General features: G+C 37.2%; 3 protein-coding genes across 3 annotated transcripts; all 3 read right to left on the bottom strand.

The window, feature by feature from the left end:
* Positions 1-2,466: 2,466 nt before the first annotated feature.
* Positions 2,467-14,926, bottom strand: LOC115929246 (phosphatidylinositol polyphosphate 5-phosphatase type IV-like). Its single transcript, XM_030997873.1, has 12 exons — positions 14,264-14,926; positions 13,486-13,609; positions 12,217-12,314; positions 11,086-11,210; positions 10,237-10,289; positions 9,938-10,004; positions 8,531-8,638; positions 6,740-6,910; positions 5,800-5,915; positions 4,790-4,926; positions 4,364-4,410; positions 2,467-2,926 (listed from the first exon to the last, which is right to left on the bottom strand). Exons 1-12 carry the CDS (start codon positions 14,842-14,844, stop codon positions 2,847-2,849), a joined length of 1,707 nt encoding a protein of 568 aa, XP_030853733.1. The 5' UTR covers positions 14,845-14,926; the 3' UTR covers positions 2,467-2,846.
* Positions 14,885-17,307, bottom strand: LOC105437790. Its single transcript, XM_030997203.1, has 4 exons — positions 17,195-17,307; positions 16,208-16,364; positions 14,952-15,832; positions 14,885-14,901 (listed from the first exon to the last, which is right to left on the bottom strand). The coding sequence occupies exons 2-4, from the start codon at positions 16,312-16,314 to the stop codon at positions 14,885-14,887; spliced, it is 1,005 nt and encodes a 334-aa protein (XP_030853063.1). The 5' UTR covers positions 16,315-16,364; positions 17,195-17,307.
* Positions 17,308-19,904: 2,597 nt separating this feature from the next.
* On the bottom strand, positions 19,905-26,414 carry LOC115929292 (sulfotransferase 1C4-like). Its single transcript, XM_030998006.1, has 6 exons — positions 26,163-26,414; positions 25,370-25,626; positions 24,759-24,876; positions 23,745-23,842; positions 23,005-23,191; positions 19,905-20,029 (listed from the first exon to the last, which is right to left on the bottom strand). Exons 1-6 carry the CDS (start codon positions 26,314-26,316, stop codon positions 19,920-19,922), a joined length of 924 nt encoding a protein of 307 aa, XP_030853866.1. The 5' UTR covers positions 26,317-26,414; the 3' UTR covers positions 19,905-19,919.
* Positions 26,415-27,110: the final 696 nt, after the last annotated feature.

Raw genomic sequence — 27,110 nt, 5'->3', positions numbered from 1 at the left:
TAAATAAATAAACACTTTAAGAATCCTCCTGTGCATCACAATACTCAACATCTACTAATTGAAACTAATAGCTGCATGGGTTCACAGTATACAGTACGAAGAAAGCTGAAACACTTGCAACAGGAAACATTCACAAGTTACCATGACAGCTATTTCTGGGGCAAGAACTTTGAAGAATTACAAACACATCACATTGTTTAATATGATTCAATCTCATCTATTACTTTGCAGGATGAAAACGTAACAAACTTCAATCATTTGAAGAAATCACGAAGAATTATGCACACAAATAGACAGCACTACGCTAAAATGGTTCATGACAGGGATAACAGATTTTGTATTTCTGATATTCATGAAATAACTAACATAATAATCATTATAAAATTATGTAGCTTCATTTCATTATGTACCATGTCAATAAATACAAAGAGCCCATGGCTTTTGAAGAAAAAACTGAATACAAGCTTATAACATCCCTTACTACAGTGTATGAAGTAAAAATGGAAAAAAAAAGAAATTGCAGAAAATGTATATCCTATAGCTCACTATTCAAACCGTATACCATCCAATTTTGGAAGAATGTGCAATATATTGACAGAAATATTTTAACACATACAATAGCTATGAATGAGGTTCTGAATACTAGCTCTAATTTGCAAGACTCCTTAAGGTAAGAAAAGCCATCAGTTGGCTCCAAATTGTTGTGATGTCTGACTATATGCATGCGATTTGGTCTTCACTTCAACTAGAAGACTTTCAATGGATATTCAAATTGTTATTTTCAGTATTCAACCATTCCCCAGAACCTAAATCAGGAAAATAACATTGTTTGAACTTCAATATCCAATGCAATTGCAATTTCTTTAAAAAAAAGGGTTGAGGGTGCTTTTATAAAGTGTGCTTGGGGCTTAATAGATCTATAATGGCATTTTGCTTTGAATACCCAAAGTCCAACAATAAATAGGGCAGTATTAAACAATTACTGAAGACAAGCAATACGACAACCCTGAATATGAGCAAAATACTGAAGAGTAGAGAAAACGTGGTAAATATCTATTGAATACACTGTATTTGAAAATATATAAATAGGCGTGACCGTAGCGCATTCACGTAGGACTCGGTAAACCATGGCAGGGTTCTGTTTTCAATATGGTGGATTCGCAACCCACAACAGACACAAACAAAAACTTTTTACACAGAGTATAAGCTCGTCTGGCTCTTGACAGGCTATATACATGTACCTCTCTGTACATCATGCCTCTGGCATATAAAAGTGAAAGTTCAGAAAAAATGGAATGTTGCAGAAAAAAAGAAGCACAGTAAACAACATATATTTCTAATACTTAGTTTCATCAAGGAAGTGATGTGGAAAATAAATTATGTGATACACAAAATATGTTGAATATCTTAGAGTAGCTCTTTTCATTTAAAACTTATACATTGTAGCATTAGACCATGTTACTGTAATTCAACATGTACCTTTTTCCTGTATCTTGTACAGTTAATTCTATTAACAACTCACTGAGGAAGCTGTACTACAAATACTTTGCTATATTCACAAATGTTGACTTTCTGCTGAAGTACTAAACAGATGACACAAGATGATTTAACAAGGTTTGTTATCGAGGTAAATATATCAATTCAATGATATTTGCACAAAAAATATCGCATTGTTTTCTAGTACCAAAAAACAAGGTGAAAAATAGATAAATAAAACACTGCAATTGTCTCAAGGCTTTTTCTCAGGTGGGGACAAATACTGTTCACATACGGTATTATTTACCTTCATCGTTCTCCCATCCATGATCTATAGATAATTTTAATGTACACGTACCTTTGGCACTAGCTATGAAATATTATTTTATTTATTTATTATTTGATTAAGTATATTAATATAAATGCAAAATCGCAAAGTATACTATACAATGCATATTATTTGTGTAGTAAATTCAGCCCATGATATAACATGCAGCAAAGGTCCAATGAAAAGTATTTTAATTCACACAATTATTTCTTGGCGATGATCACAGAACACTTTTATATTTTGATTACAGTTACATTCCATCAATGTACAATCATTGCACGTATCAAATATAATTTTGTACAACTACTATTCAATTGAAATGAATGAATAACCTCATAATTAAGAAAGAATGTCTACGATTTTGATAATGCTTTTGATACAGCAGTAAAACATACCAGAGACACAATTGCAAAATATTTCAGTTGAAATATATCATTTGTGCCAATATCCAAATATTTGTCTACATTTAAAAAAAAAGAGGCAAAACCTAATGTGACATCTGTGAGATACTGTTATATCAATGTTTCACTCATTCATGTCCATGATGTAATGAAGTGTAGTACAGTCAAACCTGCTTTAGTGACCACCTGTCTACAAAGACCACTTTTTATGATTCCCTTGAAAATGGTTTCTCATTGAAACATGTACTAAAAGAACCTGTCTACAAAGTCCACTTTTTGTGTTTCCCTAGGGCGGTCGCTATAGACAGGTTTGACTGTATATATATTATAATCATAAATGAATTTGAATGATCACATATGCATGATGAGAATGGGCAGCTTATTCAAATCCCTCCTATTTCTAAATTGATATTATTATTATTATTTTTTTTTAAATCTAAAGCAAGAACTCGCAGGAGCTGCTGGAAGAATTTTGTCCCCATTCTTGTCAAAACTGGAGTTGTCAACAGTGTTGAAGACAATCATGAATGACAAAAAAAAACACAGTACCCTAGCTCACACTAGTACATCTTATCCTACCATGATGGCAAAATATCACATGACATGTCACATGCATGAGTCACCTGATAGATACCTGATGATCACATGACAGAGCAGACAGAACTCCCAGCAGCTTGTGTTCTCTTGGACATGCCAGACTTGGCCACTCTCCTCTTGATACCTGCAGGAAAACAAGAGATCAATAAATACCAGTAAATTATTAGGATCGCTGGCAATTATGCAACATTTTGAGAAATTACATATGTCCACATTCAATAATTATCTCTTGGACTATCACCCCCAAGGATACTACTTCTAGGAAACCTACCACTAGGACAAGCACCACTAGGACAATTACCACTACTACAATCACCACTAGGACAATTACCACTACGACAATCCCCACTAGGACAATCACCACTACGACAATCCCCACTAGGACAATCACCACTAAAAAAATTACCACTAGGAAAATTACCACTAGGACAATTTCCACCAGAACAACTTCCTCTAGGACGTTTATCACAAGGACAACTTACAACTTCCTCTAAGACAATTTCCTGAAGGAAAATTACCACTAGGACAACTACCACTAGGTCAACTTCCTCTCGGAAAACTACCACTAGGACAACTTCCTCTCGGACATATACCACTAGGACAGCTTCCTATAAGACAATTTCCTGTAGTAAAATTACTACTAGGACAACTACCACTATGACAATCACCACTGGGAAAACTTCCTCTAGGACAACTACCACTAGGATAATTACAACTAGGGAAACTACCACTAGGACAACTTCCACTAGGACAATTACAACTAGGACAATGACCCCTAGGACGAATCTACGAAAACTACCCCTTTACCACTATGACAGATTTATGAAAACTACCACGAGAAAAGCTCCCCCTACAATAATAACCTGCAGGACAACTATCCCTAGGACCACTATCCCTAGGACCACTAGAACAATTACCACTAGGACAATTTCCACCAGGACAACTTCCTCTAGGACGTTTACCACTAGGACAATTTCCTGTAGGAAAATTACACTAGGACAACTACCACTAGGACAATCTCCACTAGGAAAACTTCCTCTAAGAAATTTACTACTAGGACAATGACCCCTAGGACGAATCTAGGAAAACTACCCCTTTACCCCTATGACTAAACTACCCGAGAACAGCTCCCCCTACAATAATAATAATAAGGACCACTATCCCTAGGACAACTACCACTAGGACAATTATCACTAGGAAATTTACCCAGAAAAACGAATTAAAGGGGTGCTCCTACAACAATTGCTCTCTGGTCAATATCCTACACTAAAACAATATCTAACTTCAACCATGGAGATGAAACTATCCCTCATGCTATACCTAACCCTACACCTAAATCTAAAGTCCAATTGAAAGCCTAAACCTAACCCTATACCATTGACAAAATAAAACCCGGAGCAATTCGTCGCTGGAGTGAATGTTAGATCACCTGTGAAGAAGGTATATTCGAAAGCAAATCTTGTGCTTTTCTTACTATAAAAATGCAAAAAACCACTTATGATAATCTTCTGCGTACTTTGGTATTAACAAACTTATTTCCTAAAGTGTTTCAAGAACATACCTTCTATGTAGACTTCACGAACGAACATGCCTCCTCCCATAGTTGAGCTGCAAGAAAGGAAGAATTTGTACTACCCGGTAACAAATAGATTCATACACATAAGCATGAAACAGAATTGAAAATAATGAGGACATTTTACAGGAAATTGGAAAATAAAGAGTATTTGATATCAAAATGTTCAGAAAAATGTGGGCTTTCCAGGAAACACAAAGACGTAACTCTACCCAACACCCCATTGAAGTCAAGGGCTAGTGAAACATTGACTTAACCCCACCCAACGTCCCCATTGAAATCAATGACTAGTGAAACATAGACTTAACTCCTCAAGGCCCAAGTGCTCAGTGACACATAAACCACTTTTACTCAAAATGTGCCAAATTGGAGTTATACGTCTATGTGTCACTGCATGGCCCCTCGATATCTTACTTGTCTTTTCCAGGTCTGACCCCAGCCTCAAAGAGGGCATAGACCGGTCGATGATCCGACGTCTTGATCTCCTCACAGCTGCTGTAGTGAATTAATGAGATGTCTGAAACTTTGCGACTCTTATACAATACCCGATCCTGTATGACACAAACAAAAAAACAAGAGCAAAATCAAAATACCATCACACTGTGTATTGAAGAAAATCACCTCACCATGTTAATTTGCTTTCCTTGTAATACTTTATTTTTTACTGATATACTTTTTCATACAATTTGTATGCATTTTTATCTTATTTCTTAAAGTCAGGTTGATGGCCGTTTTACAACTATCAATAAATATGCCACAACAATAATAATGATTATTACAATACCATAATAATGAGTATTTCTAAAGCCATATCGCCATTATGCAAAACACTCAAGGCAAATGTAGCAGTAAATTAACAAGATATGTTCTACATTTATAAAATACAGTAAAGTTCTGATACAGAGAAATTAGCATTGAACACAAGAAGCCCAATTATTCACAGTGAAAAGCTATTCCCCCACTGCACTTGAGAAACTACTTCAACCCATTAAATCCAGTTGGCCTGGAGGGGGGGGGGGGGTGCTTTGCACAAAACTTGTCATCAGTGACCAATGGTAGTTTTTATTAATAAGCTTCTGAAATCCTTGCTTCTGATTGGTTATCAGCAGATTTGTCACTGATTTTTGTCATTTGTCATTGATCTGGTCTATGAAACACTTTGCTATTTTGGCTTATTTGTAGTGACACATTGTGATTTCCTGAACACATGGCTCTGCTTCTGTCTTTTGTACACAAATTTTAAAATCATGTCCTTCCTTCCTGTGCATGTTCTGCACTTGGGTTTTAAAAAAAAGAATAAACAGGTCATCTGGGGCTAATGAAGGCAGGGAATTTTTGCCTTTAACCAAGGCAGCTTGCATTTCAAGGTTGGTATTTATTAGAAAGAGAAATATAAAGACTATAATTATATCAAATGATCTTACTGTGTAAGAAGGAACTCTGGCCTTGGCGGATGTATCGTATATGTCCTCTCCAATATCAAACTTGTAAGTTGGCAGAAAGTCAATTTTCCCTTCATGGAAGCCCTGAAATATTTCATCTGAGTAAAGAGGAACATGAAACTGGTTATCGTGAGTTTGCAAACTCACAAGATTAGAGTGTAAAATGCAGTCCAACTTAACATGCAAAGACTACCACAGTAACAATAAAAGCACAGTGATTTTATAAAGACAATGTTAATGTGATCTATACAGCTTTCCTACTAGAGTTGTATCACATGTGTAGCAACCAAACGCAAGATAAATTTGGCATGGAGTACAATCCTTTCAGTTTGGACAGACTCTGCATGGCAGTTTTGAAGCCTGATCTTATAATGGGTGCTTGAAGTATTTTCATTCTTTTTAAACAGGGAGTTCCTTATTTGTATTTTGAGTAACTAATATCCACAAACAATCCAATAACATATATCTGCATACAAATTCTATGTTTGTATAAACATAATAAATACACAAGGAGAAGAAAGAAAGAGAGAGAGAGAGGGGGGGGGGAGTGATTATGAAGAAAGGAAGAGAGCCAGAAAAACATAGAGGAGTCAGAGAAAGAGGGAGAAACCAAAGAGAGGTAGGAGAAGGGAGAGAGACAGAGAGACAGAGAGAGAGAGAGAGACGAAAAAGAATAAGGAGAAGGGGGGGGGGGGAGAAGGTGATTATAAAGAAAGGAAGCGAGCCAGGAAAACATAGAAGAGTCAGAGAGGGAGAGAGAAACTAAAGAGAGGTAGGAGAAGGGGGAGAGACAGAAGAATAGAGAGAAAGAGAAAGACAGAGAGAAAGAGAAAGACAAAGGGAAGTAGGCAGGGGTTGAGAAAGAACTACTTTTAAAGAGAGAGAGAGAGAGAGAGAGAGAGAGAGAGAGAATTTATCTTACTTCTTTGCATTGCTTTATTGAGTTGATCATACTGCAGCAGGATATCGTAATCATCTTTATTGCCTCTTCTAAGCTGATCTATCCAGCCTTCTATCCGGGCCTTGTTCTCTGCCAACCGGAAATTGAAGTCCCCACACCAGAACACACAGTCAAAGCGAGTTGTCACATCACCTATACACAAAATAATAATAAATAATAATAAAAACATTGCTTATCAAGCGCTTACCACCAAAGTCTCTAAGCGCTATAACAAACAAAATAGACTGATAAACAATAACATATTAAACTAGATGGAATTTTGACTGCGCGCAGTCGAAAATGATGCCTCCGCCATAGAGCAATTTAAACAAGTTTGGAGTTTAAATCTCCAGTGGTTCTTGAGATATCATGATAACAATCTCAATGTATGGAATTTCATAAGTTGACCTCTGTGACCCTTGACCTTTGACCTACGTGCTCCAAAATCTAATCAGATCGTCTTCCTATGGTGATACATACTATCCTTAAGTTTGAAGTTTTTACATCTCCAGTGGTTCTTGAGATATCATGATAACAATCTCAATGTATGGAATTTCATAAGTTGACCTCTATGACCCTTGACCTTTGACCTACGTGCTCCAAAATGTAATCAGATTGTCTTCCTATGGTGATACACACTATCACTAAGTTTGAAGTTTAAATCTCCAGTGGTTCTTGAGATATCATGATAACAATCTCAATGTATGGAATTTCATAAGTTGACCTGTGACCCTTGACCTTTGACATACGTGCTCCAAAATCTAATCAGATCGTCTTCCTATGGTGATACATACTATCCTTAAGTTTGAAGTTTAAATCTCAAATGGTTCTTGAGATATCGCGCTAACAAACTCAATACAAGGAATTTCATAAGTTGACCTCTGTGACCTGTGACCTTTGACCTACGTACTCCAAAATCTAATCAGATCGTCTTCCTATGGTGATAAATACTATTCCCGAGTCTTAAGTTGAAATCTTAAATGGTTCTTGAGATATTGTGATAACGGTCAAACGGGACGGACGTACGGACGTACGGACGGACGGACGTACGGACGTACGGACGGACAACCAGAAAACATGATGCCTCCGGCACCACCTTCGGTGGCGGAGGCATAACAAAACAAAAAAGTGCAAATAAACCTACCGGTACACATAACAATACATATGAAATACACATCAATGTGAACAGAGTAAGTTAATCATCAAAAGCAATTTTGAATGAATGTGTTTTAAGACAAGTTTGAATTGGTTAACAGTTTGACAGTTTATATATCTTTATATTTTATATTTTAGTTATGATCTTGAACAAATTTTTAATTCATATCATGTAACGTTTGATTTCACATGTATTTATTGTATCTTAATGTTTTTTTATCATATTGTAAAAAAGTAACTGACAATTCAGCCTTCGGGCTGCGAGATGATTTTCAATAAAACAAACTATTTATAATAATAATAATAAACATCAATGCAATGACTCAATAAAAAATCATGAACTTTCAGTAGCTCATGTCGCATCAGAATATTGTACCTCTTGTAATCTATGTACAAAACAATTGGAAACAGTATTTGCCCTTTGTTTTCATAATTTTTTTGTGTGTATTCATTAACATGGAAGCCTGATAAGTGAAGGTCTAAAAATATTCAAGTAAACAAGTCTGTGTAGATATAAAACAGGTTAAAGCATGTTTGACTGTATTGTCAAACTTTGTCTGCTTCATAAACTGTGCTTCCGTACATGTCTTACTGGAACAAGGAAGTAGATTGTCTTACTTGTAAGTACATTGAACTTCCTGGTTGGGGGTACTTTCTCGGGTAGACTGATGCCTTTCAAGATCTTCTCATAATCCAGCAGCCTCTCCTTCATGTTCTCATCCCCAGCTGTATTACACAGAGAAAATAAAAGACATTGGGTGATTTCAAGTTTGGTGTTAGTGTTAGTGTTAGTGTAGCAGTCAAGAGCTCTTAAATCGAGCGGAGAATTTGCTGATGAAATTAAGAGCCCGATACCGATATCAAAATCGATAGCTTAACACCAGCCATGACGTCACCACATACTTGATTTTACGACGATGATTTAAAAATAGTTCATCAAAACTAAAGATATCAAGAAAAGTACAAAATAAATTTACACCTATTTCTCTGGTCTTAGAAAATAACTAATTTTACACGAAAGAATATATGAATTACCTGTTTCACATATTTTTATTTGATCGTCAGACAATAAATTGGCGTCGTTCGTGCGTTGACTGTGTGCGGGTACAACACTAACACCGAACTGGAAATCAACATTTGCTTAATCCCTAGGGGCTAGTGTTAGTGAATAGGACATTTGTACGTAAAATATTAACACCAGCCACAAAGGTCGGTTCAGCAGAAGACAATTTTGCAAAATCGATAACACTAGCTACCGGAAGTTGACGATATTCAGAGGTCAAAGCCTTAACACCAGCTGATTTCCATTTCGGTGTTTAGGCTGGTGTTAGTGTTTATTAAACACTAACACCAGCCTTATACACCCAACTTGAAATCACTCAATGAATCAGGGTCCTGTGAAATCTTCTTCTTCTTTACGTGCCATGTCCTTAGACGTTGGTGACCATGGAATGCCACAACTCTCTGTCCCATATTCTATGAAGTAATTCATTCTCCCCAAGATCAATTCCACTTTCAGAAATCCCACTCTAGCTCCTTAAGCTACTCATCCAGAAAACCCTCCTTCTACCCCTACTCCTCCTCCCCTCTATTCTTCCAGCCAGTGCAAGATTTTCCAAACCATTCTTTTGAATAACGTGAAGCTCCGACATATCAGACACTATAGCTTGGACTTGCCCTATTGTTAATGTCATATCGAGGGTTCAATGACACAAAGACGTAACTCCATATTTTGCCAAAATTAGTATTTGATATCAAAATGTTCAGAAAAATGTGGGCTTTTCAGGAAACACAAAGACTTAACTCCACCCAACACTCCATCGAAGTCAATGGCTAGCGAAACATAGACTTAACTCCTTAAGACCCTATTAAGTGATCAGTATCACATAAACCACTTTTTCTCAAAATGGCCAAAATGGAGTTACGTCTTTGTGTCACTGACCCCTCGATATGCTCTTGGGCTGCCTATTACTTTGGGTCATATCCCTGAACAAACTGACTCCATGATGAGTATCTGATACTTACACGTAAAGTGTGATACGATGAAGATGAATGATGTCCCAAAGAAATTGAAGCTGACAGCTATTGCACCCTGTAGTAAGACAAATGGAGAAAAAAGGAGAGCAATTTGAAAGATGAATCACTCATTGTTTCAGAATAATTATTATCCATATACATGCCACTTCACAACCCATTTCATTTCCATCATACTTCTTGCAAAAACATGAGGGTAAGAAAACAGGTACCCATGAATTTTGACCATAAAAATGATAAAAAATTTAATAAAAATGATAGGATTCCAATGGGGTAAGTAATAAACCAACCTTTGTTTTGATCATTGACCCTGGTCGTGTTGACACTCTTGATTCTTCCACAGCTGTCAAGAAAACAAACACAGAAATAAGATAATAACAGTGGGTTATTGCATATTATATGATGATGAGGTGGATCCTAATCAAATGATTGGTTAAGAGCGTACACGTGACCAGGCCTTTATTTTGCCTAACGCGTAATTTGGATAATGACCAGTCATTATCCATTTCTAATGACCTGTCATTAGTAGAATCATGTTATAAAACATTTTATAAAACAAATAAAACATAAAACAAATAATACAAAGCATTTTGTTCAGGCATTAGTAAAATTACCCACACTCGGACCTTCAAAACAGTCCAAAGGTACCTTGTGTAGGTAATTCTTACTAATGCCCTCACTGCTGTGTATTATTTGTATAGCACTCATGTCTATCAGACTCAACTTTCTTGGTACTCCACTGCTGTTATCCTGTCTTTAGCAATGCTGCCATTATGACACTCAATAGCATTTTAAAGAAGAAATTCATTTCTGCCAGATACCCAATCGCTTCACCGAGATCAAGTGCGGCAATTGCAGATTAATGTGTTGTCAAGGACATTAGTACTGTGGCAGGGAATCACACCCTGTACCTTGTAATCCATAGTCCAGTAGCTTATCAACTAGACAACTGGGGGTTATTTCACAAATTCGAACTTAACTCTTAACAATTATGGAGTTTGTGAAAAGTTTTCACTCTTGAATATCTTTAATATTACGGCTACAAATGGCTCTCCATAATGTTCAAGTCCAACTTAGAGAGTTAAGTTCAACTGAGGATCTTTGAGAAACACTCCCCTGATGACACGATTGACACTTACGTGAGCAGAACCAGATGAGGTCCCTCCTGATGAAGACCACGCATTGCAGGACACCATGAGCTGCTGAGTGAAGCAGAACATGGGACGGTCCTAGGGTTTCCTGCAGACGAATCTCCCATTCAGCTCTATCAAGGAAGGAACAATCAGAATGTTTGAATATTTGTTTAGGAATTGCAGAACATGACAGACTTATTAAAGGCATCATTTAACAATGTTTAAATCTGAGATGCATGGCCCTACTGTGGTGTAATATAAGAGAATCTTTGTGAATTTGTATGCATATTATATAGTAATGGCTGTTATAGTTTTTTTTTAAAGCATATTGTTAAATGTTAAATTGAAGCAATAAAACATATCAATAAAAAAATATACAAAAATCACAATGTTCAAATAGACCCATCTTCATTAGCCCAAATTTTCAAAGTAGCCCACTAATTCTAATACCCGATATAATTAGCCCGATAACAATTGCAAATAGCAGCATTGAATAGCTTTTGCTATTTCTTGGCTCCATCTACAACATGTTTACTTTTGGCCATGCCATAATTCAGTGTGACCATTGATTTTTTTTTTAATAGTAATAAATGAATGAATGAGTGATTGAATGATTGGATGAATGAATGAATGTGTGCATGAATGTATGAATGTGGGCTTGAATGATTGATGGAATGAATGAATGAATGAATGAGTGAATGTGTGATTAAATGATTGGATGAATAAATGATAGATGAAATGAATGATGGAATGAATGAATGAATGGTGGAATAAATGAATGAATAGATGGTTGAATGAATGAATGAATAGATGGTTGAATGAATGAATGAATGAATAGATGGTTGAATGAATGAATGAATGTGTGAGTGAATGATTGGATGAATGAATGAATGTGTGCATGGATGAATGAATGAATGTGTGCATAAATGAATGAATAAATGATGGAATGAATGAATGAATGAATGAATTTGTGTGTGAATGATTGGATGAATGATGGAATGATGAATGACTGATGGAATGAATGAAAGATTGATTGCATGAATGAATGATGGAATGAATGAATAAATGAATGGTTGAATGAATGAATGAATGAATGAATGAATGGTTGAATGAATGAATGATTGCATTCAAACTCACATATCAGGAGATGATTCCTGTGTGCCTATAACATAGACATCCTGCATGTACTCAATGTCTTCAGGAAGAAGAAGATCATCCAGGTTCTCAGGTATTTCCTGCAATAACAATTTGATGAAAGAAAACAAAAATTGTTTTTGTTTACTCATTTGTTTACTTGTTTGTTTGTGTTTGTAAATAATGTGCAACAATTAAAAGCCATTTTAAGTATCATCTGATCATCTGCTCAGGGCCAGAAAGGCATAAACTCTATGTTAAATTATACAAATTATTGAGGAGATCAGTGCTGACAGAGCTCTGCTAATTAATTTCCCCCAGTCCCTGTAAGGAGAATCACAAACTGGTTTGTTGCTCCTCAGATAGTGTTATGCTTTTGTTTATGTTTGTTTGTTTGTTTTACCTGACTGCTATTAAAGAAAGCATGAGTATGCATGTATTACCAATCTATTCAAAAACAAAAGAAGCAAAGCATTTCGCAAACGGGAAACAAATATTGTCTTAAAGGTACTATGTCCCTTTTTCAGCCATCCTCAAATGCTGTAGAACTTTGCAGGGATTATGAATATGTCATGTATGTCCTATCTGTGGAATTTAAACGTTAGCAGTGTCCTCATATTCAAATTATGCAAGGAAACCCGTTTACTTGCTAGACTTCACTGTCAGACACTATTGAGTGACTGACTGGCTTTTTTTCTTCTTTGGTAATAACATACATGAAAAGAGTTGTAAAGGGTACATGAGCATTTATCTACATCAATAACCCACTTCTTGTGATGGCCAAGATTAAACTGATTGAATCTTTGCGCAGCATAAAACGTATGACCATTCGGTACAATTGTCTGAAAATCAAGACTATTACTTTTGGGCTCTATAGCCCTAAAGTCGATTTGACAACTAATAGTCGTTATTTTCCCACTTGAAGACATTTTCAAGCCCCACCTTTTTTAGGTAAGTTCTAAATTAGTATTATCTTTCAAATGCAGTTGGAATTTAACTTTTTAATTTTTTGGGCCTGCAAATGGGACATAGTACCTTTAACACATGTGATATGTTAAACCACCCAAAACACAGATCCCATTTAAAGCCCCACAGCACTAGTTTGCCAGGAGGAATTAGGAAGTGCATGGGCACTGACAGGTGGTTATCTCATCAAATAAGCTCTCAATTAACATAAGAAAAAGAGGATCATGGTGGACCAATGGTCACTGATTAGGCATTGTATAGAGGGCGCAAGTAGCTATAAGTAAGCAGTGGGGCTTTACAGCTCACCTTGTCTTCATGCATGTTCCACGTTGCAACAAAGATGCGTAGTCTCCTCTCTGGAAGATGGGAATCCAGTTCATCCTTGCCTAACAGAGATCCGCTATTACGCACCCCTCCACTCAGGTAACTCCTAGATAAATATATATACAAAATGATGATAACATGTTTTTCTTTTATAGCGCTTTACAGATATATCATTACCCCATTCGATTCAGGCTTACCCACACATAATGTATGCACATTCTCCACTCCCTGGGGAGCATTTCAGCCAGGCATCATTTTTACAAGCGCACACTTGCTAATATAAAGCACATTAGCTTTTGCATCCTACCGGGTACCCATTTAACACCTGGGTGGAGAGTGGCAAATGTAGATCAATGTCTTGCTAAAGGACATTAGTGTCCCGGCGGGACTTGAACCGCGGACCTTGTGATCCACAGTCCGGTGACATATTCACTTGACCTCCACCACGACAGTGTATATGTATGTAATAAATCCTTGCCCAAAGACTAAAAAGGGTAGTACTGTACCTTACTGAAAATTTGTACATAATGACATGGTGAATAAAATACACAGGAGTGTTCCTTGATTGGATGTTTGGATTTGCCCAAAATCAAGTAACTTGGGCAGCGTTCCATGAAACTGTCATAAGTACAAGTTCACTGACATCCCATTGAAACGTGCGTTAGACGTAATATGCGCATTTCAATGGGATGTCGGTGAACTTGTACTTATGATGGTTTCGTGAGACGCCGCCCTGATGAATAAATAAAGATGATTTTACCTGTTGCCCTTTCTTGCACTCTTGTTGGTTAGTTTGTTGAGCAGCAGTGAGCTGGATGCCATAGACCTGTTGGTTTCAGACATGGACCCACCACTCAGTACTGACATCTCAGAGTTTCCAAAACTATCCTCCAAGTCATCATCTCTCTTGTAACTGGTCCGCAAGGAGGGCGACATGACGGTGCTTGGAAGCGGGGGAGGGGCACTGGCATTGGTTATGGGGGAGAGGCGTCCAGCCCTCAAGGAATCGGTTGGACTTGCAGCCCGCAAAGCATCACTGTCTTCATCATCTTCTATGTGCTGTAGTTTGTCTTTCAAATATTGCTTCAATTTCTCCTCATCTTCCTTATCATCATCTTTTAGAATCTCATCCTCATCACCAAGGACTGTTCTATTTGGCAATTCAATTTCTTTCTCCTCCTCCTCGTCTAAATCATTCCCTTTCAAATTGTCCTCACTTTTTGGAGGAACATTGCTTGCTCGAGCTTCGAAAGAGTTCTTTAGAGGACTTACAACAATTAACTCATCATCATCACTTTCATCATCATCATCATCATCATCCTCTATTAGAGTGACACTCATTTTTGGCTTTGTCTGTTGTTCTTGAAGCACATCCTGTGCCTCACTTCCAAGTGAATTCTGAAATCTACTGTTCAGAGTCCTATCATTGTTCTCCGCTGCTAATGTACGAGTGTTTGTCATGTCACTAAATGTACTGCTTATGTTTGTCCTTTCTTTCATTGCACTAGAAACTACAACATCACTTCTTAGATCACTTGATTCTCCGTCATCCGGTAAAATATCAAGCGCATCGCCATCATCATCCCCTAACATGTCACCTGACTTTGAAAGGACATCTTTTATTTGTTCTCTTTCATGAGCATGAGATTTTGTCTCAAGATTTGTTTCAGATGGAAGGTGTTTCTCCACACTTGATAAACTCACAACATCATTTTCCTGAATAGAGTTTCTGTCTGGAAACGAGCCAAAATGTTGCGAATCACTTGTTTCTGTCTCCACAACACCATCTATCCTCAATGCAGTTCCCCTCTGCGAAGGTGTATCGTATGTCTCCTTTGCTGCTTCCTCAACTTCGAAAATCCCATTCTCTGAAATCCCATTCGTTCTAATGCCTACCCTGTCTATGTTTTCTTCTGGCTTCATTTGGGACTTTGTCTTTGGTTTCTCCAGTGGTTCCAGCACTGCTCGTGGAGCGAGGGATTCAAGCCCTCCCAGGCCTCGTCTCGTTGGTTTCATGGGGTCAAGAGGTGAGGAAAACAGGGAGGAATTCAAGGTCGACTTCTCTCCCCAATCCAGTCGGTTGGATGATGGCAAAGGGTCAAGGCCTGTGACCTTTCCCCTATCATCCCCAGTGATGATGTCATTGACTCTGTCCCTTCCTGTCTTGGTGGACTGTGTGAGGTCATCAGAAAGTGCTGATCCACCATTTACAAAACCATTAGACAACCTCCTATCAGACAGACCATCTCTCTGCTGGCTGTCTGGTGGGTGGGGTACCAAGACATCCTTGGACGGGTCGCTCAGTGAATTGTTGGTTTTCTTCAATTTTCTGCATTAAAAAAAAAGCAAAATAAAAAGATCATCCAGAAACACAAGAGTATTTGAAGGAACTTTATCAATGAAATGTCAATGACAGCACTCGCAAATTATGGTTTTCTATAGATTGGCTAGTATATTCCCTGAACTTAGCAGATTACTCTGATACAGTTACTTCTTCCATGAAGAGGTCAACCAAAGCCGAAATAGACACAACCCTTCACACCGATGATTATGTGAGTGGCTACAAAGAAAATATTCTGTCCTATACAATTTTTAACAATCTTTTACAACCTACTTAGACTGATACTTCCAGAGATAGTTCGAAGTTTGATTATCCCATGAAAAGGCAATCTCACTTTACGACAAACATGTAATAAACAAATACCTGAGTCTTGCTAGGGTCTTTGATTTCTTGCTCCTGGTGCTACTTGCTCCATCTTCAACTGAAGAGGTCGATCGGGCAGAGAGTGGATCCAAGTCCACTAAATCCATCTCGATCTATCCGATAGATACAAGGATAGAGGAAAGGTGACCACCATTACCTAAAAGAGAGAGAAAAAAGATGGTTATGGCTATATATATGTTTCTGATCTTGATTAGTGCACTAAAATTTGGAATCGTGCATCACAACACCTCATATTACACTGCAGGAGTGCAGGCACTATGACACACATTTCGTACCAACATGTTAAGGATCGAAATCCATAGAGGGTAAATTGCATGGCTGTTAACCATAACATTAACAGACTACACCTACTGTCACATATTTGCATGGTAGGCTCCTCGCATAAATATCTTATAACATTGGGTGAATGGAAGCAAGCGAAAAGACAGGTGAATACAGGTGAATAAGAAGGGCCCTAATTTTCGGCGCCAATTTAGTAAAATGAGTCTGCAATTTGCTGAGATTGGATGAACGATCTGCGCAAGCGCTAAGTAAATGTAAAGCCTAACGTTCTGCGTGAGTCTGTTGTTACTAATGTTAGTGTTACTGTTATCTGTTAGTTACTAACATTTTTTGTTAGACTTTGCTGCAAATTCAGTTTAATTACAACATTCCTATATGTTTTGATTTACAACACATCAAAATGTCTCTATCTGTCTAGAGGAGCCTAGCCTCGCGCCGCGAGCCTCGGTTCTACTTAGCCATAGCCACGGCCAACCCAAGACCTTCGTGTAACCCATCGGCTCCGCTGGAGCGAGAGAGTACCGGTCGGTATGGTCATGACGACAGGAGCGTCACTCATGGTAAAAAAATATTGTAGCACAGAATTGGACACATTAAATTAGCATACGTATTTATTTTTTCATACTTAGTGACACATGAAAATCATAAGTATACAAAATTGTAACCATACAATAACAGACTTACATTATGACATTGAAATTACCGCAAATTTGTCTTGTTTTTATCCACTTAACAACACATGAATTCGGACAGTTGCTATCGCTAAACTATTTATGGTATCTTTAAAGCGAGAAAAACAAATGAATCGAGCCAGCTCTTCTTCTTCTTCTTCTTCTTCTTCTTCTTCTTCTTCTTCTCCTTCTCCTTCTCCTTCTCCTTCTTCTTCTTCTTCTTCTTCTTCTTCTTCTTCTTCTTCTTCTTCTTCTTCTTCTTCTTCTTCTTCTTCTTCTTCTTCTTCTTCTTCTTCTTCTTCTTCTCCTCCTCCTCCTCCTCCTCCTTCTTCTTCTTCTTCTTCTTCTTCTTCTTCTTCTTCTTCTTCTTCTTCTTCTTCTTCTTCTTCTTCTTCTTCTTCTTCTCCTCCTCCTCCTCCTCCTCCTCCTTCTTTATAGTGACTTTCTAAAGCTGGTTTTCTTGAAGTCGACTAAAGATCAAAACAACTCGTATTGCATCATGTGCATAAAATATATCATACTAGGTCGAATCATTATATTCGATCCAACTTCGATCTTGTTACTGACGTACATGATTATAATACAAGAAATAGACGATTCAACTTTAACTTACCTGAAAGAGTAGGTAGTATTGGAAATTCGTTTTATTACAATGCCATAAAACATTGGAATTCCCTTCCCAATGGTGTAAAAGAAATAGGAAACTATGATCATTTTAAGAGGAAATTAAAGGAATACCTAATACTTGACAGTCAGAGAAGAGAAGTGAATGACATGTTATATGATTGAAATTTTTATTCTTCTGTCGGTTCATACTTTTTCATGTTGTATATACTTATGTTTTCGTACGTTATAGAAATTCTACAAATTCATCATTATTTTCCTCTTCTTCCTTCTCCTCTTTTTCTTCTTCTCCTTCTTCTTTTTCTTCTTGTACTTAATATCATTTCTATCATCAGTTTAATGTTGTTATTATTATTATCTTTAATAAGTAGTTCTTTTAATTTTCTTATCTGTCTGTAAATATTACTATTTTAACTTATTAATTTTATACATGTCTGTAAGGGACCCCACTGGAAATAAGCTCTCGAGCTTTCGTGGGTTATCCTGTTCAAGCTGACTTTTTTTATCTGTTATTATTGTATATTGTTGTATGTTGGAAGCTTGTCGAATAAAAATCAATCAATCAATCAATCAATTCTCCTTCTCCTTCTCCTTCTCCTCCTCCTCCTCCTCTCGATCCTCCTCCTCCTTCTCCTTCTCCTTCTCCTTCTCCTTCTTCTTCTTCTTCTTCTTCTTCTTCTTCTATTTTCGATCATTAGTTTGATGTTGTTATTGTTATTATAATCATTTCTTATCTGTCTATAAATACTTAGATTTTTATGTATGTCATGGCGGGGACCCCACTGGAAATAATTAGCTTTCGAGCTTTTGTGGGTTACCCTATTCAAGCTGACAGATCTGTTATTCTTTTTTTTGAAAAAAAATCAACCAATCAATCACTCTCTCTCTCTCTCTCTTTCTCTCTCCCACTCACTCTTTCTCTCACCCCCCCCCCTCCCCCTCTCTCTCTCTCTCTCTCTCTCTCTCTCCTTTCCCCTCTCTTTCTCATCTCCAGGTTTTCATTTGCCACCATTTAAACTTAATCCATGGATAATTCTGGACAATTCGAGTCCTATACATTGTAGGTCCTGACCTGATATGCAGTTGTTCCTTATTTTGTAGATGTAGTTGTCGTCGTTGTTGTTGTCGTTGTCGAAGTCTCCGTCATTGTTGTTTTATTTAGTTTCTACGGCGCTTTAAATAAAAATGTGTTGAATATTAGAAGACACTTATTTTTTTTTTGGTCTCGAAATTTGAAAATTTGGCCCTTTTTTCTGTTGGGGGAGGGGGGGGGGGGGGTAAGGTCACTTTTTTTTTTTTTTTTTATAATTGAAAAAACAAAACCAAACAAAAACAAAACCAAAGGGGAGGAGTTTTAGGTTTTTTAAGGGGGTTTACACACATAAAAATACCAAAGGGGGGGTTCAACCCCCCCCCCCCCCCCCCCCCCTGTGTACGCGCCTGGCCTACATACAGAGTATTACAAAAATAATTGAAATTTGAAATACATAAATACATTTAGAAGGGTAACATTACAGATAATAAGAATACAATCAAACTAACAAGCAAATAAGTTCAGAAAGCAAATTTATGTCGAATGAGGGGTCAACAAAAAGAGCATATTTTAGCCTTGTTGAACGTTGATCCCTAAAGAAAGTACGTAATTAAAATCACATTAAGAATAAAAAGAAATGAAGTGGAAACAGTACAAGGTAAAAGGAAAACATAATACATAAAAAATATATACAAATATATACGTCATAAATCAAATATGAAATTCAAGTTGCTGAGTACAAATTTAATAAAAACAGTCAAAAGGAACGTTTAAAACTATTTATGGAAGGTTGATTACATAATAAAACATGTTGCAATTTTTAAATGATGTACATACTTCTTTAGTGAACATAATATACATTGCATCATTATAAAAGAATTAAACACAATAATCAATATTTAATAACATCAGAATTTGAGACAAAGAGGAGGAACCTATAAAAGAAGCATATAGCTTGGAAAGATGTAGGTCCCATTTCTAAAAATAATCACTCTTAAATACATCAGAATTTGAGAAAAATAGGAGGAACCTGTAAAGAAAGCAGAGCATTTAAAGCTATAGGTCCCATTTCTATCGATGTTTATTCAAACGTAAACGAGAGATCTGTGTCAGCCATTATGTTTTGATACCATTCATCAAATGCTTCGTTCTGTGCCACGGTGAAGTGGTTCTTCCAACGACCAACTATTCCTGTATTTGAAAAGAAAATGAGTAACAATTTTTTTTTTAAAAGGAAATATGAAAGTCAAACAATCTTTTAAAGAGATCCGGTAACTTTGTCTCAGATTCTGAAACAAAATAATGGATTTAGCTCATGCTGCAATGATAACTATAAAGCTTTAGGTCAGTCAGGAACCCCATGACTTTTACAAGCCGATCACCTGTCTGATTATCAAGATATTTATGATTGGAAATCGAAACCAAATTTTGCGTTTGCCTAACGGTTTTCATAACACTACAGTCTATTGGGGAAAACGAGTATGGTAAAAACCGGTCAGTCAAAGATTTGTTGACTTTTTTGAGGCACTCTGAGGTAACGTTATATGAACCAGAGAAATGATAACACTGAGCTCCCAGATGGTCATATCTCAGCCAATACTTAACCTATTCAATTGTTTTTCAACATTTGGACATTATTTTTGATGCTCTTTCGGAAAATGAAGAGAAAATTGAGAAATCCCCCAAAATAGATTTTTATAATGTCACAGCGTCATAGACAATACGGGTTATTATTGTGTGGGAACCAGCAAAGACACGATTTTTTGTGAAGGCATTTTTGAGGTAATGCAAACATACTTTGTTAACTGAAATGACTAACATAATAAAACAGATTTGTTTCATGTTGTTGAAAAATCATAATATTCCCTAAAATTCCAATATTTCTTGTTGTGTTTTCATTATAACGGCCCAGCGCTCCTAATGGCACCCAGAGAGATTATTATACCTGATGGTCCTAGCAAACAGATAGTAATCATTTGAAATTAAGCAAACTACTACTAGGAAGAAGATGAGGAACAAGGGGAAGGAGAAGAATCATTTTCAGCAATATCGGTAATTATTAATGATCGAGGCATACATAGCCTACTCCGTGGCAATAAGGAAATAAGCGAGGGAAAGGAACGACAATGACAAGAGAGGGAGAGAGAGAGAGAGAAAGAAAGAGAGAGAGGGAGAGAGGGAGAGAGAGGGGGTAGCCTACTATGGCCCTGGTTCAAATTCATTTTTTTTAAATAGTTTATTGGACCCAGTACTGATGATCATTATCTATATGGGATTGCCATGTGTACGCCACATCGAATAGCACCTCATTTGTGTTTCTTGTTGTAAAGGACTTATTGGCTTGCACCCCATGCAGTAGCATATTATCATTGTGTTTGGTCTTGTTATTGAAAACAAGATCAAACACATCATCATGATCTACAGGGTGTAACCAAATATTTCTTAACAACAAACAATTGAAATTTCTTTCAGGAAGCCTAACAATAAAAACTGTTTTTTTATTATTCAAAGAGCATTGTAGAGACGATAAACAAATAATAATAGAAATACTTGATCATCGTTAAGCGTGAGACCGTTCACTTCTTTCTCTCGCCGCAAATAATCCGAACAAAAGAATCAACCAAGGGGAATCAACAGCTGTTAAACGAAATTTATCATGGGCCCTGGAAAAAGTAATTAATATACAAATAATACACAGCAGTAAAGGTATTGGTAAGAATTACCTTTGGAACAGTCTAACACACCAGAGGCGGTAGCCGAGGGTGTTTGGATTGTTTTGGAGGTATCAAGTGTGGGTTATTATAATGCCCGAACAAAATTATGTGTATTATTTTGTTTTATAAGATTATGTTTTATTTGTTTCATAAATTATGTTTTATCACATGATTTTACTAATGACCGGTCATTATTATCCAAATTACGCGTTAGGCAAAATAAATGCTTGGTCACGTGTACGCTTTCAACCAATCGTTTGATTAGGATCTACGTCAGAATTTATAATATTGCTTGTCAGTATTATTCAAGAGCAGCAAAGGCGAACGATTATCGCTACAATTCAGAAATCGTTGCTTGGATTGGTTTTCCCTCTAAAATTCACTGAGATATCAAGCTACATACAACTAAGATCGACAAAAAAGACATTGTCTTGAAAACAGTCAGAAAACATTTGAACTAGAATGAATAAAACATAATGCAAATGAATGAGACTAGAATGAATAGGACACAAGTTCATGTTTACCATTTAAATTACCCAGTACCAAATACCCAAGCAAAATTTGACCCAGATGCATACAATGGTAAGCTTAAAGACAGTGATTCATGACAAATTGACAAACGTGGTATAACTTTGAAAGTAACTGTAAAGGTGACATGTCATTGTGCCCCCCCCCCCCCCACCCCCATGCTCAAGCTCGGATTGACGCCCATGGATGTTTGGCGAGTGGGGATTGGACCTGGACGACCCCGGTTTTAAGCTGTTTTAACATCGGGGTGTAGGTGGGGGGGGGGGGGGGGGTCCTCAAAAGGGCTTTAAAACCGGATCTTCAAAACCCTTCTCTTCTCCTCTTCTTTTCTCTCCTCTTTTCTCTCTTTTCTTCCCCTCTTTTCTCTCTTTTCTTCCCCCTTTTGTTACCTTTGAAAATTCTAGGGGGTTCGATCGTACCCCGCCCCCCAACTCAGTGTTATTTAGTTTTTTCTTTTGTTATACGAGCCTTTTTCAGCACACCCCCCCCCCCCTTTCAGCAAAATTCCGGTGTGTAAAGTCAATACGGGTAGACCTTTTTCTTTTGTTACGAGCCGGAGAGTTTGGGAACACGCATGGTATCTCTTCGTTCACGGAGTGGGGGGGGGGGGGGGGGGGGGGGGGGAGGGGTCGAACCCCCCCCCCCCCCCCTGGTTAGGGCTTGTTACAGTATTATGACGATTTTCACCTGTTTAAATACAGGTTGGATATCAAACTTTTCAATAAGTGTGATTAATAAAAAGAGATTATTGCTGATGTAAGTATACAAAATTTCAATTTCATGGATGAAACTGATTCCACTTTAAGGATTATCATACATTTTGAAAGTTAGAAGACAAAAAAAATTCAAATTATCTTGATACTGTATAGCGGGTTACTGTCTAGCCAATATGCAAATGGACAATACAGAGGTGATTATATTCACCTTTGTTAAGGAACGTATACATTCCTGATGCATTACTGACGAGGTTTTCTTGCCCACTCTCCGCCATTTTCTGAAATCTTTTTCTCTGCGATTCAATGTGGCTGAGCTCAACAACACGCTGTAGTGTTTCATCCGACAGCGGATGACCAATACCTGAAGCAATCTTCTGAATGTTCTTGGCAGGTTCCTGTTTTTATTAGAGTCAAACAATAGAAAATGTTTTTGCTAGCAACACATTTAAAAAAAAAATATTGTTCAAATAAGAAGGAATTAACTGCAACCTAAGAGAAGTTTTCAGCCAGTGGCGTACGATGGAGCCCGAATGGCGGAAAAGAGGAGATAAAGGAATTATGGAGAGAGGAAAAAAATAGACAACACCCTTTCCACAACTCGGGGAAAAAAATTTGTGTAACAATATTTTAAAAATCCTTACATAGTTGTGGATGGGGCGTTTGTCGTCTTGTTGTCTTGCAATAGATCCTTATTTTATTATTATCTTTTTATCCCAGATTATGCAAAATAAAATTTCCTCCCTATAATGGTATTTGTTATTCACCAAGCCAATGACGCATAGTCAGATTAACACAACTCGAGAGTTTGTTAGAACGTGTTGCGAGCTTTTACATTTAGAGAATATCCCTACCAGTATTCAAGAGGGGTATCTTCATTTCTTTCTTCTTTTTTTTTTGGGGGGGGGGGGGAGGTGGCTTGAAGCCTGCAGAACCGCTCCCGACGCTTACCTTTTTGAGATCTTCGTAGAAGACAAACGTCACATTCTCGTGGTCACGTAGCTCCCAGAACTGACGGACATGTTTTGGCCAACAACCCCAATTCATTGCTGATCAAATTAATGAGAAAAATAAGAAAAGGACGAAAAGACCATGCTTTTCATCACCAATCGCCAACCTATGAAGCTCCTATATTTTAAAACCAATTTATAGATACATTTTTGCAAATCGTCACAATCATGACAAACATTTTTCTAGTAATTTTTTTTAAATAACAAAACAATAAATAAATAAATAACAAACAAACAAAAAAAACGATTACAATTTGGTCCCCCTTCCTTTATTTTAAGCAAGTAAATTAGTAAATGATTATTGAAAATAGTTATATAAACTGGCCGCCACATTAGTTCTCTTTCTTTCTCTCTCTCTCTCTCTCTCTCTTTCTCTTTCCCCGCATATACATAACATGCGGTGGTGCCCTCAAAGTTTGCAACCAAAGTTTGCACGGATGTTGGCCTACATTGTACTACTTTAATCTCAAACGAAGACTCAAAGTATTTATATCCCATTTCTTTGATAAAATCGGTGACAGTTCCATGTGTTTTATTACAAAAGGAGAGGGGTGGGGTGCGAAGGGGGCACAGTCCATAAATCGCTCTGACAAAGCAAAACATTCTTAACCAGATTTTAAAAATTAGAACCTTTTGGCCCGAATTCACAAAGGAGGTTTGTCGAAGAAACCTTGGTTTTCGTACGTCATGACGCGTTTTACGCGTTTTTTACAAACCGGGTTTGTAAAGAACAAATTAAGGAGGTTTAGCGAAACAAAAGGAGGTTTGAGCTCAAACCTTGCTTTGTGAATTCGGGCCATTGGGTTTTTAAAAAAATGTGCACAGACCATACAGTAACAAAATGTAAGGTATGCCATATCGGATTTTGCCGCTTTGCGTGTGTCCCGTGCCCCCCCCCCCCCCCCAGTCCCACCACTGATCGACATTCCTCTATGGGAGTGATAAAATGATTTACTGTAGTTCATAAATTCCTCTATGGTTTTATCCATGGTAAGTGAATAGACTGGGTCATCTTTGACGAACTCGAACCAAGATAAGATGGAGTCCTTTGGATTGCGTGCAGTGTAGATGACCTGGATATAGGTGGTACAGAAACGAAAGAATGAGAAAAGTATGACATGCTTGTATAGAACTATTACGGACAGGGAGACAAACATTTTGTACAAAGTAAGAGGTATGAACAATTAGTCTGTTTAATAAAACATACCCATGCAAACTAAAAATACTGATACATAATACGTACATGGATATCCTCCAGGTGGGTCGCTCCATTCATCTGCCATTATTGAAACATCCCAGAAAGCGCACTCAGCCGAACGAGCTGATAGAGTATACGTGAGTGGACAAACATTAGACTTGATGATAATATACTCAGTAAGACCCAATGGGACCATGGACCTACTAACTGTCTAAGCCTATATAGTTTCGGGTGATCTATCGATTATCATCCTAATAATAGTTCAGAGCGATTTCTTGACCTGCTTCCTGAAAAATCTCAACATGGACCTACTAATCGGACCCAACTAAATGTGCTAATCCGAATAATATACATGAGATGACACCCACCTTTGACTTGAGGATATCCTCAGGCAGAAGGTCTAAGGTCAGGTGATCAAGCATCACCCTAGGTGAGGGCGCTCTCTCGACAACGTCCAGGAATGGACTCATGTTCACAGGATGTATTTTCTCATCTTCCCTTGTGGCGGGAAACGGTTGATCCATGTTGATCATCTCCGGTGTCGAGGAGTAAAGGGATCGGTTGATCTGATCCGGATCACCATCGCTTAGAATGAGTCCAACAATCTCCATCATCCAGTGGGTTCCTATCCGGATGAAAAGGTAATCAATTATTCATTAATCCATTAATTTGTTTTTCTTGTCCTCTTACCGAGGTGTTTTATTTCACATATTTCACATTTCATATATATTTACATCAATTTACATTTAAACATAATAAAAAAAGACAAAAGTAATTAAATATAAGCAACGTAGACCTTGCCGATGGTAAGTTTTTATAACCTGAAAAGTAAAACACTTTCAAGTAGACCTATACAATAATTCATCTGTTGATCTCTTGAGGCCCACTTATATAAAAGATTCTGTCTCAAAATGACCACTCATCGAAAAGTGAAAATACCATTGGAGAAAAACATCATTATTTCTAGGCCTATATAATTTCATAAACAATAAAAATAACAACATCAATGTTGCGACTATAGGCTTGTGATAACCTCTTGTATATAATAATGTCTATTTTTTTCTTTTCAAAAGTTAACATTTTGGATTTCATGACATCGTAGTTTTGGGATTTGCCTCTTTCCAAAGACGAAGAAGGTGTATATAAAGAGCGACCTCTCACCTGCTTTTGGAAAGGACAAGAGCCAAACATCATCTGATCGGACTGGGAAGGTCCTCAACCGTTTGATACTAGAATCCAGGACAAAGTTTGGATACATAACTCCTTTAAATTCATGCCTCAAGCGGTAAAACGGAAGGTTCTGGTTTACAGCCATCTACGGAAATGCAAAAAGTGGAAAGAATATTTACAAAATTACAATTCACAATTGTAACAACATGGATTGGCGATTTATAATTATGAAGACAATTTCTCATTAATGTATACAACTTGGAACTCATCACTGACATTAAAGGTAATGCAAAGTTTTGGGAAATTTTGAAAAATTGGATGGATTTGCAATGTTGATATGCTTGGATGCCCCTGTGGATGTATTATAAGCACTAGAAAATTTAGCCCCTAAAACACTTCTGCTTTCGAGAAATTGAATAATCAAAAATTTACCGGTGCTCCCGGTACATTTTGAATTTTTCAATTAGCACCTAAGGGCCATGCCATGGTGACTGCGACCATGAAAATCTCAGAATATGCGGCAGTTCTGATATATAATTTCCAACGGGCATGGCAAATTGGTCGATTGTAGTCAAGAAACATTGTTTTAAAGCGAAAGTAATATCAATCTAGAGAGGGCGCTATACAACATAAAAAGTTTATTATTTACAATTTCATCACTTTAGACTCGATTTCAAATGCGACAACGATCATCGAATATTGTAAAATCGCATTATGCTTCCAATATCTTCATTTGAACCAAATTCATGACCCCATACCAAAACTTTGTATTACCTTTAAAGTTTGCTTAATGATAAGCATGACATGACCTACATCTGCTTAATCAAAACAAACTAAATGGCTGAACCGAAATATACTGACCTAGTTCCTTTTACATATTTGTTGTGTGAATAACAGCGGTGTATATACTTGACTTAATAATTACAATTGGCAAACTTT

Source organism: Strongylocentrotus purpuratus, unplaced genomic scaffold (assembly GCF_000002235.5).
Source record: "Strongylocentrotus purpuratus isolate Spur 01 unplaced genomic scaffold, Spur_5.0 spur5_scaffold_4, whole genome shotgun sequence".
Classification (NCBI taxonomy): Eukaryota; Metazoa; Echinodermata; class Echinoidea; order Camarodonta; family Strongylocentrotidae; genus Strongylocentrotus; species Strongylocentrotus purpuratus.
This window is presented reverse-complemented; position numbering and strand designations above follow the sequence as displayed.